General features: G+C 40.6%; 1 protein-coding gene across 1 annotated transcript in view; it reads left to right on the top strand.

Moving 5' to 3' along the window:
• The window catches only part of ALOX5 (arachidonate 5-lipoxygenase), a 38,519-nt gene that overhangs the window by 4,632 nt on the left and 20,462 nt on the right, over positions 1–13,425 (top strand). The window contains exons 3-6 of the mRNA XM_026851475.1: positions 7,008–7,038; positions 7,899–8,097; positions 9,907–9,988; positions 11,378–11,500. Coding sequence (XP_026707276.1) covers positions 7,008–7,038; positions 7,899–8,097; positions 9,907–9,988; positions 11,378–11,500 — 435 coding nt within the window. The remainder of the gene's footprint in view (positions 1–7,007; positions 7,039–7,898; positions 8,098–9,906; positions 9,989–11,377; positions 11,501–13,425) is intronic.

Below are 13,425 nucleotides of genomic sequence, written 5' to 3'. Positions count from 1 at the left end.
CTTCGCGATGCCTCCGCCCGGACCCGCAAGGCCGGGGCCGGTGGAGCCGTCAGCGGCACCTCGCCCGCTCCCCGGCCCGGCGCCCCGGCGGGTTGCGGCAGGGCTGTGCTCTTTTAGACTCTCGCCCCCGTGTGCCGGTGCTCCGGAGCGGGACACCGGGACCGAGGTGCCCGCTGCCGTCACCGGCCGCCCGTCATTCCCATCGCTGCCCTGGGGGTTAGCCCTGGCTGCGGTCCTGGGGAAGGGTGGGTCCCTTTGGTTCCAGCTTACAACGGGCTTTCAGATTACTTTCCTTACAAATACTAAAAAAACCGGACGTGCTTTAGGGTCAGTATTTACTAGTAGCCTGAGCCCTGATATCTCCACGGAATTAAACAAAGAGGTGAGAGATTCCAGTGGGAATTATGACACCCGTCAAGGGAAATGTGTAGGGCATCTTCAATGAAAGTTGTAAAACGGCATGAACATTCAAGTGTGAGAATGAAGTTGGGGCTGGGCTGTCAGCTGTGCTCTTTCAAACCTTGATTTCTGCTGTGTGTTGTGCCCTGTCCTCTTTGTGGTCTTATCACAGTATCCAGGTTATCCATCTGTAATCACTTATATTCTGAGCACTGTTTTAGGATGGTATTAATTTATTTGCTTATTGTCCACTGTGGAAATAATAGACTCAGGAAAGTTTTTTCCTTCCCAAAATGTGTGTGTTATTTGGAAACCTAACTCACAGTTACCAAAAGGTCTGAGGAGATTTAAGCAATTTTGAAAGTTTTAACAAAGTGTTTATAAGTCACTTTGGAAACGAGATCTACAGCTGCATAAGCAAGTGAGATTTCACTGTCATGGTGCTGCTTTATCTTTAGGTGTGTTTTTTTAGCCACGGCGTTCACAGCCTAAGTTAAGTATCTGATCTCTTCTGCGTTAGACATACTGGTATGGTTAACAGAAGTCAGCATTCTGAGTAAGTGTTGATGGCATGTGTAGATACTGTCCCCGGATATCTATAGTTGATGTTCTGAGGAGATGCTCTTAACAAATTCAGGTGTGGGGACTTACCAGCTGCTGCTGTTGAAGTTACTTTCTTCATGATTAAACATTAATTAGTTTAGAATCTTGTTGTCTGAATCTCCCAGATGGGCATCCAGTCATTCTTTCTCTTTTACCCAGTGAACAAGCATGTATTTTAAGTGAAGCTTAACAACATTAGCAAGAGAGGTTGAAGAAGACCTCAGACTGTCCTGCAAATTTAGGGTTACGGTTCTCTCTCAGGAGGGCTGAGCCTGGCATGCTCCAGCAATCAGGCAGTTTGCTGTTATCCCTGGCTACAAAAGAGTTTCACTGTCTTTGCGAGATGGCTGTGACGGAGAGCCTGGTATTACTCTGAACATTCAATTGGAATGGATCCTGTGGCAGGGAGAAAGTGCCATGTGAGCATTATGTGCATGCTCAGCAGCAACTCTTGAACTGCTGTGGGATCAGGTCCATCAGGAGCAGAAGTACCTGCGAGCACTGGACCTCAATGGGTGAGGAAGCAATGAATGGAGGTTTGTGGATGTTAGTAGCACTACAGCTGATGATGTGTACCTAAAAGGAGTATTTACATCTCCCAGGAAGGTAGCTTTTAGGCACATTTGAAAGTCTTCACCTGGGTTCTAGCATTTTATATAAAATTCATTGTTAGCTAAGTAAGCTTTCTGAGGCAGGGACTGTCTCTTTTTTTTTTTTTTTTTTTTTTTTTTATGAGGACTTTTTCTCCTATCCAAATTAATTATTTGTGTTAAGTGTTATGTTTTTGATACTACAAATACAGTCAAGTTTCTTCAGCATGTGTTTAATATGGAGAATGAGAAGAACTTCTGTGTTTCATAAAGTGCCTCATTGGACACTTGCAATTTCAATGCGCTAAGTTTTATTGTTGAGGATGTTTCCCTGGGGGGGAGTGCAGTGTGTTTCTCCAGGCACCTGTTCAGGTAACATCGTGCCCAAAACAAGTCTTACTAATATGGTATGCAAAGAAAGAAGGAAAGAAAAGAAAAATACCAATGTGGAACCAAAAAAATAAAATTGAAAAGAGGCTAAAAGACTTACAGTCTGGTTGGTTTGTAAAATGTAGCAACTGGTTTCACAGTTCTGTCCTTAGTGTTTCTTTCAATAGCATCTCTATAATTTTCTTTTTCTGCAAAGCAATTCGATTGTGAACATACTTGCAAAATAAAGCAATTTTTCAGTGGATGACCAGAATTTACATATTCTCTTGTAAGGCGTTGTCTACTTTGCAGGTTTTTTTCTAAATGTTGGGCCAGGCTCAGTAGTTCCATTATCTTGGTAATGTCTTCATTTGAATTATTGCAAATTATGCATGTTACTAGATATGATGAATGAGGGCTTGGGCCAGTTCTGATTTACATGACAAATGTTGATTGAGGGAAAGGGACATGGAAAAACCTGAAGGAATTTGCACAATGGTAGCTCTGTTTTTGTCTGACTTACACAGAGTACTGGACACAGCTGATGCTGAAAACCATAGCAGCTTTTTTTTTTTTTTTTTTATTTTCTCAGTATCTTTTAAGTAAGTTCCTGTTGGTGCTGAGTGTTTTCCAAGCAAGTGTTGTGATGTCACTCAGTTCTCTCTTTTCTTCCTGTTACCCCTTCATCTGCTTTTTGCTTTTGTTGAAAGAAACACACAAGTATTTCCAGAAGGGAAATACAGTTCTTTCTAGTTAGAGCTCTGTACTTATAAAAAGAGGGATTGTCTGTGTTGTCCCTTTTGCAATATTAGGCTAGTCAGTAGGAGTATCTTCTCAAACAGAAAGAGCTTAGGTTTCATGTGAGATGAAACTTCTTGAACAGGATGCTACAGGAATTTGGGCAGTCCAATAGTCTTCATTAATTCTGTTCTCTCACTCTGAACTCAAACTTCTAGCATTTCTGGCTCACCGTGCAGTCACCAGGGATGCTATGTGTATACCAGGAGACCTTGTACAACAAAGGCCACAGAAAGCTTGAGCAACCAACTGTCAATTCTTAGACCTTGTAACTGGATACACATTTACTGCATTAGCAAAAGTGTCATCTCAGGTGAAACCATGGCGTTGCTGTCTTGGGAGCAGCGAAAGCTGGGTGAGACATAAGGAGGAAACCTTCACTTTCAGAAGCGCCATTAAAATGGGAACTGTGATGGTCATACAAAAATTAAAAACCTTCAGGAAAATCTAGGGTAAAATAATGTTCTCTTTGCTCTACATTGACAGTGATTTGTGCAATAATTTTAGGACTCTTGTAATGTTAGCAAAGAGATAATTACCAGAGGAATGAGTTTCTTCAAAAGATTGGCTGTCAATGTAAAATTTCTATTGAGCTCTAGTTCTGATTTGCATTGCTCTTTAACTTAAATCTTTGATGTGTTTGTGTGTGTATATATATGTGTGATATTATAAGAACTATAGAAATATGTATGTTTAAAAGAGGACTTTTTAAAAATGAAATTGTTAGCTGAACCTTTAAAGGAGATGAATTTTAAAAAGGGTGGCTAGGTGTCTTGGTCAACAAGGAGTTGATAAGAAAATAAAACTAATTTAAGACTTTCTGCGCTGTACTAATCACTTGACAGCAATGGGTTTTCGTGAGGACTTGAGCTAAAAATAATGCAGTACATTTCCCCTATCCAGACTGTGTTCTGTGGTCACTTTATTCTTCCTCTGTACACAACTAGCCTTGGAACTGAAAATGAGTGAGAAGATGGAGCATAAAAGTCCCAAATAGCTGAATGAAAAGTGAATCTGATCCAGATGCAGCTTATAATTTTCTTCTGCATTTATTGCATTGATCTTTACATGTTTAAATTCCCTTTACAGTGATGAACACAAATGGCTAATAATTCACATAGGTTTGTGGATTTGTTTGGACTGTGTCTCTGCAAGGAGGCTACTTCCAGCTGCTGACTGCCAAATACAAGATCATGGTAAAATTGAAAGAGAGAATTCATTTTGTGTTGTAATTTCATGAAGAGGTGCACAAGCAGGAAGTGGCTGAGTTTGAGATACATGTGTGGTAGCCTGTGGCAAGGGACTCTTCTGCAAAGTGCTTTCTGGTCCTGGAAAGACATATGAAATTGCAGAAGTACTGACTCAGTGTGAAACCTAAGCCTGATAAAGTGTTTATTGACACTGTTTTTATTGAGAAATCCGGGAGTTGCAGGAGAATTAATATGAAATAGAAATGGTTCAAGTGCTGCTACTTCTGGAAAGAAGATTTGAAGAATGTGAAACAACCTGATCATGTTGTCTACATTGTCTAGCCATCATCCAGAATTCATTGTGCCGACTGACAAGAATGAAACTGAGAATGTTGGACATGGAGTGGTAGGCAAAGATCAGGGTGGTGTTTGAAACCAGCATTGTGGAAGGGAGGAATCTCCATTCACTTATCCAGGAGCACAGGGGTATGTCCTACAGTCATTGACTGTCATAGTTGTGGCTCAAGGCACTATTAATGGGATTTCTGAGAAAAGCCATTCAACATTTTTCAGTCTCTGCAGCTGGTTGAAAATTATGAATCATCAAGGGAATAAATTTACCTTTACATATCTTTTTAGCTGTTCTGAGATAGTGTGTGAGGGTGGAGAGGTTGAAGAGTCAGCAACATAAACATTCAAAAAATATTTAAAATTAGTATATTTATTTGCTTTACAGAAAGAACTTTCTTTTCTGCTATGGAGATGCAAAGAAAAGTGACAAGCATCATTTAATATATTAGTTGAAATCTCAGGTCTGTGATTTTCATATCTCTGTTCACATCCTAGCAGACAATCATTGTCATCCCAAACTTGCCAAGGACTGCCATGCTATTTGTAAAGCAGTTTGTTACCACCTGGTGTGTATGGGTGTGCTATTGACATAAGCATTGCAAATTTTTATGTAATACATGATAGGCTTCCTTTTTAAAAGAAACAGTTTGATGTCTTGCTTTAATAAGCACAGCAAGAATATAGCTCAGGGTAAGATTAGTCTGTTAAGTCTCAGCAAGTCAAAATAAGCACTGCCCATACCCATTTAAAATATTTGAGCCTAAAATAAAATTAGGCTGCATATTGGAAGAAATTCCAATATTCTTGTTAGTATGAAACAGCATATAAGTTGCAGTGTAGCAATCATGGCATGACAGTTTCAAAATTGAAGAACATCTTTGGGGAAAGACTGGCAAGGACAATGTTTCATTGTCTGCAGGGTGGACTTTAAAGCCTAAAGGGTTTTTTATTTTTCTCTGGCTTCTATGAGTCAATTAGATGTGACAAACTTTATGAAAGCTGGTATATTTATGTAATGGGTTATGAGAGAACTGAGTTCTGTCACCCTAAATTTTGGTGGACAGATAGAGGTCTTCTTCCCAAAATGATCATCACAGCTGATAATTCATAGATAGCTCATAGAAAAGGGTACTTTGCATCAATAATGTGGGAAAATTGGGTTAAAATGGGAGAGGAAGGGATGCCAACGTTTCCTTCTTGTGTGTGTTCTTCCATTCAAGTAGATGCATGTTGCTATGAATCTTTCTTTTGTAACAATTGAAATAATAAGTACCATCTGAAGGCATGTAAAAATTACCTTTTTTTTTAATTTTTTTTTTTTTTTTTTTTTTTTCTCTCCTGTCTGGAATTTAATCTTTCTTCACATTTCAGTTTTGGTACATATGTGAATTAGCCTTTCCCTAGCAAGTAAGACAGCAACAGTGGATATATATCAAATGCCTGGGGAAGGCTAAGAAAGTGCTTCTAAAATGAACAAGTACAGTGTGGTGTCTAGGTCAGGAGCCAATACACAAAGCTCACACAGGCAGGTGAGTTTCTACAGGCACTGCAGCATGTCGATGTAGTACCTCATCCTTTTGCTATCCACAGCTGGTTGATTTCTAAGACTGTTGACTGTGTTGAGAAAAACCACAAGAGAATGAAGTCTCTACTTGTAACCACATGAAGTTTAGCAGGATCAAGTGAGCAGAGTAGGCTTTGGCTGCTGCTCCCATGGTTGCCATAGCAAAGTCAGCTTTGTTACGATGAGCACTTGGCTACTTCATTTGCCCTGAGCTGTTTATGCTCTTGGAAAGTGATTCCTCTGAATTGCCTAGTACCACATGGTGTCTTACTGGTCATATTTGAAATGATTACTCATTTCTTCCTGTGCTAGTGTTGCCTAATGGTGCAAGTGCCACCAGAACTGTCATTTGCTGGGTGCTGTCCCCACATGCAGTAAGGGACAGCATGCATCCCTGGGAAGTTAATTCCTGTGATAGGACTGAAGTGTAGTCATGTCTTGTATGAGTGTTCTCTGTCCTAAATCTGTTAGGCAATTTAAAGGCACTTAAGTCAGCATTCATAACAGCCATTGTGCTGAGTGGGGGTTGCTTAGCATGGGGAAGAAGTGCTGAGGGGGGCACCATGTCCACAACTGTCTCTTCCAGGCCTGGCCATGTAGCTGTGGCACTGAAAGTGGTGGTGTGGGAGAGTTGACTTACACAGTGAACTGGTGCCTGTTGTGTCCAGGTGACTAGTTCTCTGTGACCTTCAGTGTGGCCACTCATCACACCTTGCTAGCTAAAGCACTTAGAACTAAGGTTTGCTATTACATATTCTCACAGATATACTCATCATGGTGGGCCAGGTGGCTCCACATCCATTTCAAACCCTCTGATAGTGAATCCCTGAGAGGGCAAATCATATACCTGGGCTGAGAACAGGCGGACCAGATGGAAGAAATGCTGAGCTTGGTAGCTGAAGCCATTGTAATTCAAATGGAAGGAGAAGAAAATGTTCACTGCTAGTTTTTTTGTAGCCCTGCTGGAGCAGTCATCAAGAAAGAGAAAGCGTGGTATTCAGTTGTTTCCTCAGCCTGACCTGGTTTAGAACTGCAGCCCTCACACCTTAGCAAAGCTTGTAGGGCAGCACCAAGACTGATCTGCTTCTCACCTGGTTCATTGCATGGCCAATAACTCAAGTTTTCAGGGGCCTGTCCCTGTAGGCTACTGATGAGGGCACTCCTGAAGGAGCAGGTATGGGTGGTCCTAGCATTCAGTACCAGCTCACTGCAAAGACCCTGTGACCAGACCCTTAGCATGGGAAAGGACTAAACAGAGTAGCTATGTTGAGGTCTGGTCTGAGGTCTCTCTGTGTTGCAGGAGTCAGGCCTTTGAGTTATCTCCAAAGTGAGGAAGGAGCTAAACCACATTTCCACATGCTGGCTTGTTTTCTGTGAAAGAATGAAGAGCCTCCGGAGCTAGATGGGGTTCTTGTGAACCTTGTTTTCAGTTAGCTACTTAGATTCCTTTTTACATCTCAGCTATGCAAACATAAAAGGTATCATTATCCAAATCTGAGCTGTACAAACATAAAATGTACCATTGTCATTTTAAAAATAGAGATCTGAAGAAGACCAGCCACAGGATCCAGGTGATTTGGATACGGTCCTTAATCTGAAGCATATGAGTAATACACAAAGATCTTTAGATTTCTAGTCCAATGTATTAATCTAATGATCATCTTTCCACTACAGTTGCATTAATAGATGTGCCCTAGCAATACCTCTTTCAGTTATTGCTAAGAGAGCAGTAAGTGGTTTCATACTCTGCACATTTTCCTCAGACTTGCAAATGTTCCAAGGAGTAATGTAATTTTCAGTTTGCATACAAAAGTGTTTCTCCATTTCTGGATCATTTTGCATGTTCTTGTTTGTTCTTTTATTAATCTTTCTGTTGCATTGCAATCCAATAATAGGTCTTCCTTTCCTCATCCACCAGAAGCTGGAAAGTTCTGTTTTACCTATGCTGTATCAGGAAAGGCCAGGTATGCTTGTGTAGTGCTGGTTGTGCTTCCTGCATGTGCAGTGGATCATTGACTGTATTTTGCTCTGTAGGTTGACTCCTATGATGTGACTGTGGAAGAAGACCTTGGAGAAATTCAGCTGATAAAAATTGAGAAACGAAAATATTGGTACCAGGATGACTGGTACCTTAAGTATATCACTGTAAAAACGCCAATGGGTGACTATTTGGAGTTCCCATGTTACCGTTGGATTACAGATGAAAAAGAGATTGTTCTTCGAGATGGAAGAGGTGAGAACCATAAGAAACCTAATTTCCTGCAGAATATCTAGAATTCGTCCACCTCTCCTTCCCCTTTCCCCGTGTACCTCCAATCTTCTCTCTCACATGGAGACCCACTGCTAATCCCCTTCTGCATCTTAGGGAATGGGCTTTCCCTGCTGACTAGGACTGCTTTCTGAGCAGTTTGTTGGACTGGGCACTGGCAGTTGAGTTGGATGTTTTGGGAAACATATACAAGGAAGAGTCTTTAGGCTGGCTTTTTACACTGGTCTTGAATTTGAAGGCTGACCCTAATGCCAGATTTTTGTCTGTTCCACATCTCCACTGCTGGAAGCCCTTTTGGTTTAATTAGAATTACTGTCTCATCTTTGTTTCATACTAAGCCCCTAAGTGGCCCATGATTAATTGCCTGTAGGTTGTGTTGTTTTCTTGAAAGTGAAATAAAATCACAAAGTAGGCTGCTCAGCAGGTACAAGGACTGATTTAAAACAGCAGCTTCACTTTTCACCCCTTCTCTTTGCATGCTATCTAGTCCAGAAGGCACGGTGAGATGGATATGACTACTGCAAGTAGTGACGACTAACTGAAAAAAAGTGTTACAGCACTTCTGTGCTCTGTTCAGAGTGGCCTGTTGGACCTGAAACTTGTGTTTTAACAGTCTCTGACTACCTACATGCTGTGATCAGGGTTGGGGCAGACATTTTTCACTGATGTATCCTTGTTCCTCTCTGTGCTTCCTAGGGTAGGTTGGCTGCTCTACTGGTCTGCAGCATCAGTGCCTGAAAACACCTGAAACAATACATGAGGTGGTAGGAAATAAATGTTTATATTCCCATGAAGTTTTTGGCTACTCTTGGCTGAGGAATTTTGCATTTGAAGCCTTTTGTCCTATAATCACAACTATGTGTTTGTTTATTTTTGGTCTCCAGAGGGACTTTCCATTCTTCATAATTTGATTTATAACAAATGTTACACTTTGCATGGCCTTCAGAGTATGGTGAGGTAAAGGACAAAAGCAAGTGAAACCCTATTGGTAACTAGAACACAACCAGATGGAAACCTTTAGCCATGTATATTATCAGTTGTATTACCTCTGATATTTCTAATTCCAAACCTCAAACAACTATTTCCATGACACTCCTGCTGGTTTTATCTACCTTCCCATTTGTGTATGTAAAGTGAGTCATATACTTTGCCCTTTTTCTGATCACTAAGGAAGTCTCTGTGTTATTTAATGATACGGTGACTATATGGTCATAAGACCAAGCTCTCTGGAAATGAATCCTCACTGGTTTTTCTTTCTGTTCTCATGACAAGAAGATACAATTATTGTCTTAAACTGACAGGGGAGAGCACCACTCAAGGACTGAGGATAGGAGGTTTCCTGGAGATGTCTTTTAGCAGAGAAGATTAGCTGGCACAATGTAATGTTGTGATTTCTTTTATTGATGAAAATTCCCTTAGTTACTGAAATGTAAAGTGAATTCCCATGACCCTGTTCAGACCATTTAACACTAGATATGTACAGCAAGTGTCTACACTAGGAACCCAGTTTTTATGTACAGTTGAGACAGATGTTCCTAGCTTGAGCTAATTGTCCCTTGGAGGTACAAAGTTAGGAGCTTATCTTCTTCCACAGATTCTCTAGGGGCCTGTGTTTCTACTCAAGGTACTAAAGTGGATCGTGTAAGTATTTCCCACAGAAACATTGTAAAGGTATAGATCAGAGTTTGAAAGTTTGGAAACTTTTCTGTCCTTCTCCTGGGCAGTGATAGGTAGAGGAACCTCACAACGCTGTCTCTTTCCTCTGTTTTACAGCAAAGCTCCCCCGGGATGACAAGACCCAGATTCTCAAACAGCACAGACGCAAAGAGCTCGAGACCCGTCAGAAAATGTACCGGTGAGTTTCCCATAGCTCCCCAGAAGTTCTAGGGCCTCATCTTATCAGGTTTGGCAGAGTATGTTCAGGTTATCATATTGCTTTAATTACTGGACTTCTGAATACGAGAAAGCATACGTTACCATGTTGGCCATATATGTTTTTTACTTAGATGGAATTGACTGTAAGTGATGATCATCCTGGTGCAGGTGGCATTATGAGATAGTTGAATCCCAGATAAAGCCTATCTGGAAGGCTTAAGTGGGAATTCAGTGGTACAGTCTCTGAGTGGGCCCTCTGGCACACAGTTGTACTTTCAAGGAAGATCTGAAGGCAGGTTTCATTTGCCTTCTCAAGCAATACTCCACTTTTGAAACATGATCTGAACATGTCAGCTCTTAATGGAGCTTTTTGGCTGCTTCAGTGAGCTAATTTTAGTTGTCTCCTGCACTGGGGTGCAGTGGAAGATCTGGCCCTGCTTGAGCGGACTGCATTGTGTTATCAGAACACAGTTGTGATACCCACTTTTATACTGTACAGACACTTTTTCTAATCAAGGTCACAATGGGAAAATGCTATCTTTTATCAACAGATAACTCCAGAAGGCACTAGACATTTCCTTTTCTTAAAGATATACTCTCTGTTAAAATAACAAAAGTTTCTTGCACTTGCATCTCCTTATCATGAGAGTAAAGATCAGAAGGACAGATGGTCCATTTAGAAGGAATGGATTGAGGCTTGGTGTATGTGTTGTTGATATCATTTGACTAAGAAAGGATCTTGCTTAAAGGTTATGGGAAATAGAGCAGAGGAAATGGTAGTTCAAAGAGGTGTGGCACAAGATTTTATTTATGTATGCAAAAAGGAAGGCAAAACCATTTGTAAGTCCAGGAAAATAGCTATTTACAATTCAGAAGCATAACTGTTAACACACAATGCAGTCTGTGTGTGGCAGGCAATTGAGAAATACCACTGAAACAATATTCTTTATAAATTGCCTTCTTTTTTTCTGAAGTAAAAACTGGGCACAGTGCAAGAACGTACATGGCAGAGAATGTGTGCCATGACCATTAGGAGGTAAGGTCTTCTGATGAGCTGAATCAAGACAATCTGCATCTCTCTGTGGCCAGTTGCAACCAAATGTGACAAGTATTTGGAAATATCACAGGTATTAAGTTACTTCAAATTTTGTGAAGGTAGGTGGCCAAGTAGATGCCTTCCATTGTACTTCAGGATTCTGTAGGATTCTGATATGTATTGGTGTGGTATAAATCACTAGTTTTGGCCCAAATGAATTTGCTGTACATTTACTTTATATAGTTGAGTCACAGAAGCAGTGTGGGTAAGGGAATGACATAGCTCTCGTGCTGGTAAGGTTATATGGTTAATCCAACCTGTCTTGTTTCTCAGCTGGAAGGAGTGGCATCCAGGCTTTCCCCTGAGCATTGATGCCCATTCTCACAGTGATCTTCCTCGTGACATCCAGTTTGACAATGAGAAAGGAGTTGACTTCATTCTGAACTACTCTAAAGCGTAAGTGCTTGTGGAACATCAGGAGTTTTGCAAAATCTCTTTTGGGGCAGGGTAGGGATCTGATCATCTTTTAGGTTTCATTGAAATCTTAAAATTATTTTTTTTTTTTTCTGCCAGCTGTATCTGCAGTCAAACAAAGTAGGAAAGAATTGAAGGGCTTTTTTCTTTTTTTTTTTTTTTTTTTTTATTTTAAGCTTTTAATGCTGGTAACTGACTGAGCCTCTGCATTCTCATTAGATACTGTTTTGGCTGTAGATGGATGGAGGAGGCACTGGTGAAAATCATAGGAAGAAGGATTATTGTCACCTGATACCTTAGGCTTTTGACTTCATTCTCAGAGTTGCCCCCTACAGATGTTTCTCTCCCCTGAAGCCTTTCAACCATATACCAAAAGAAGATGGTATCAGTGTGCCCTTGAGACCCTGCTGAAGAAAAGCTTTTCTGAGCAGCTCCACACTTAAACACATCCGAGTGTAATCTGTATGGGGCAAAAAAGTCACATAATATCAGATGGTAGGATAATCTGACATGAGGCAAGACTGGTCCAAGATCGTCCACAGTTTCTACATCTGTGATTCTGTTAATATGCTGGTCTGTTCATATTTTGGAAAAGCATTCTTCCCGTTACTGGGTGATCAGACAGAGATTATGTCATCAAGCACAGGTTGGTAAGAACTAGGGAGTTTAACAGCCATACTGAGAAACTTGCAGCTTCTAATAAGAGTGAATACTTGCTCATCTGAGTCCATCTGAGGAACCAACGGTGACTGAAACCTTACATATTAGAATGTTCTTGGTGTTACATTTATGCAGCTGAATTTCACTACCAACACAGAGTTAAATTCCATGGCTTGTTCCTAGAGAATCTACCTGCTTGTTTTCTAATTTGGAAAATTGGAAGCTTCAAAGAACACATGTTTTTTCTGGCTGTATTAGCTCTGCTGTAGATTTCTCCCTTCCTCCTTTCTCCCCTATACTAGGATCTGTTTCTCGCAATGGAATGATGCTCTGTAACATCAATATCTAGATAGGTAGATAGATCCTTTTTTTTTTAGCAGCAGAAATCTGCAGCAGGTATGAACAGGGTGACAGGTATGTTTCCGAGCACATATGGCTGGGTGGACCTGGATCTTTCAGAGCGTATTGGAATAAGGCAGCTGAATAGCTTTCAAGACCAGGGATCTTTAACTTTCTATCTTCTTGTGCCAAACTAGGATGTTAGGAGAATGATGGAACAGGCTGTAGAGTGCATGCTCTTGTAGTTTTTTAAAGCAATACTAGCTGTTATACCAGAGAAGTGGCTGTGAGGTCACACAAGGAGTTAGATTAACGTACAAAAGACAGAAAGATGCTTCCTGCCCCCGACATTTACCCAATGGCACATGTATTGCCTCAACTTTGTTTAGACTTCTGAAGAACCAAATGTCTTATCTTTAACATGAGCCAGAAGCTGAGGTCCCTTCTTAACTCATGAAGTACCTTATTCCTCAAGCAGCCCTTTAGTATTCAGTGGATTCTTAAAGCTTTAAGTTTTAAAGAATCTGGGGCCTTGACAGTAGATCCTTGGAAGACCCTAGACTCTGATGTTTCTCTTCCACCAACATGTATTAGAACCCAGCCCTGGAAAGGCCTTTTAGTCAGCACATAAGGAACTTGCCATCAGAAATAGTTCTTTGGGAAGCGAAATAAATAAATTTTTTTAAGAGCAAGAAAAATAAGCCAAGAAAACAGTGAGTGTTTACCTAATGTTGTTTAAAAGGCAAATCAATTTTTTTATAAGGCCAGAAGAGATCATTCTTGATCTCAAGACTTTAATACAGTGCAGGTCAGATTACCACAGACAGTCTCTATTTCTTAGTTTATCTTCCCTCTGTGTGCAAACTGAGAAGTTAAATTATCAATTTGAATTCATCAAATTTGATAAT

The sequence above is a fragment of the Athene cunicularia genome (assembly GCF_003259725.1).
Source record: "Athene cunicularia isolate RWA chromosome 6 unlocalized genomic scaffold, athCun1 chr6_part1, whole genome shotgun sequence".
Lineage (NCBI taxonomy): Eukaryota > Metazoa > Chordata > Aves > Strigiformes > Strigidae > Athene > Athene cunicularia.
The sequence above is the reverse complement of the archived record's forward strand: the minus strand, read 5'-3'. Positions and strand labels throughout refer to the sequence as shown.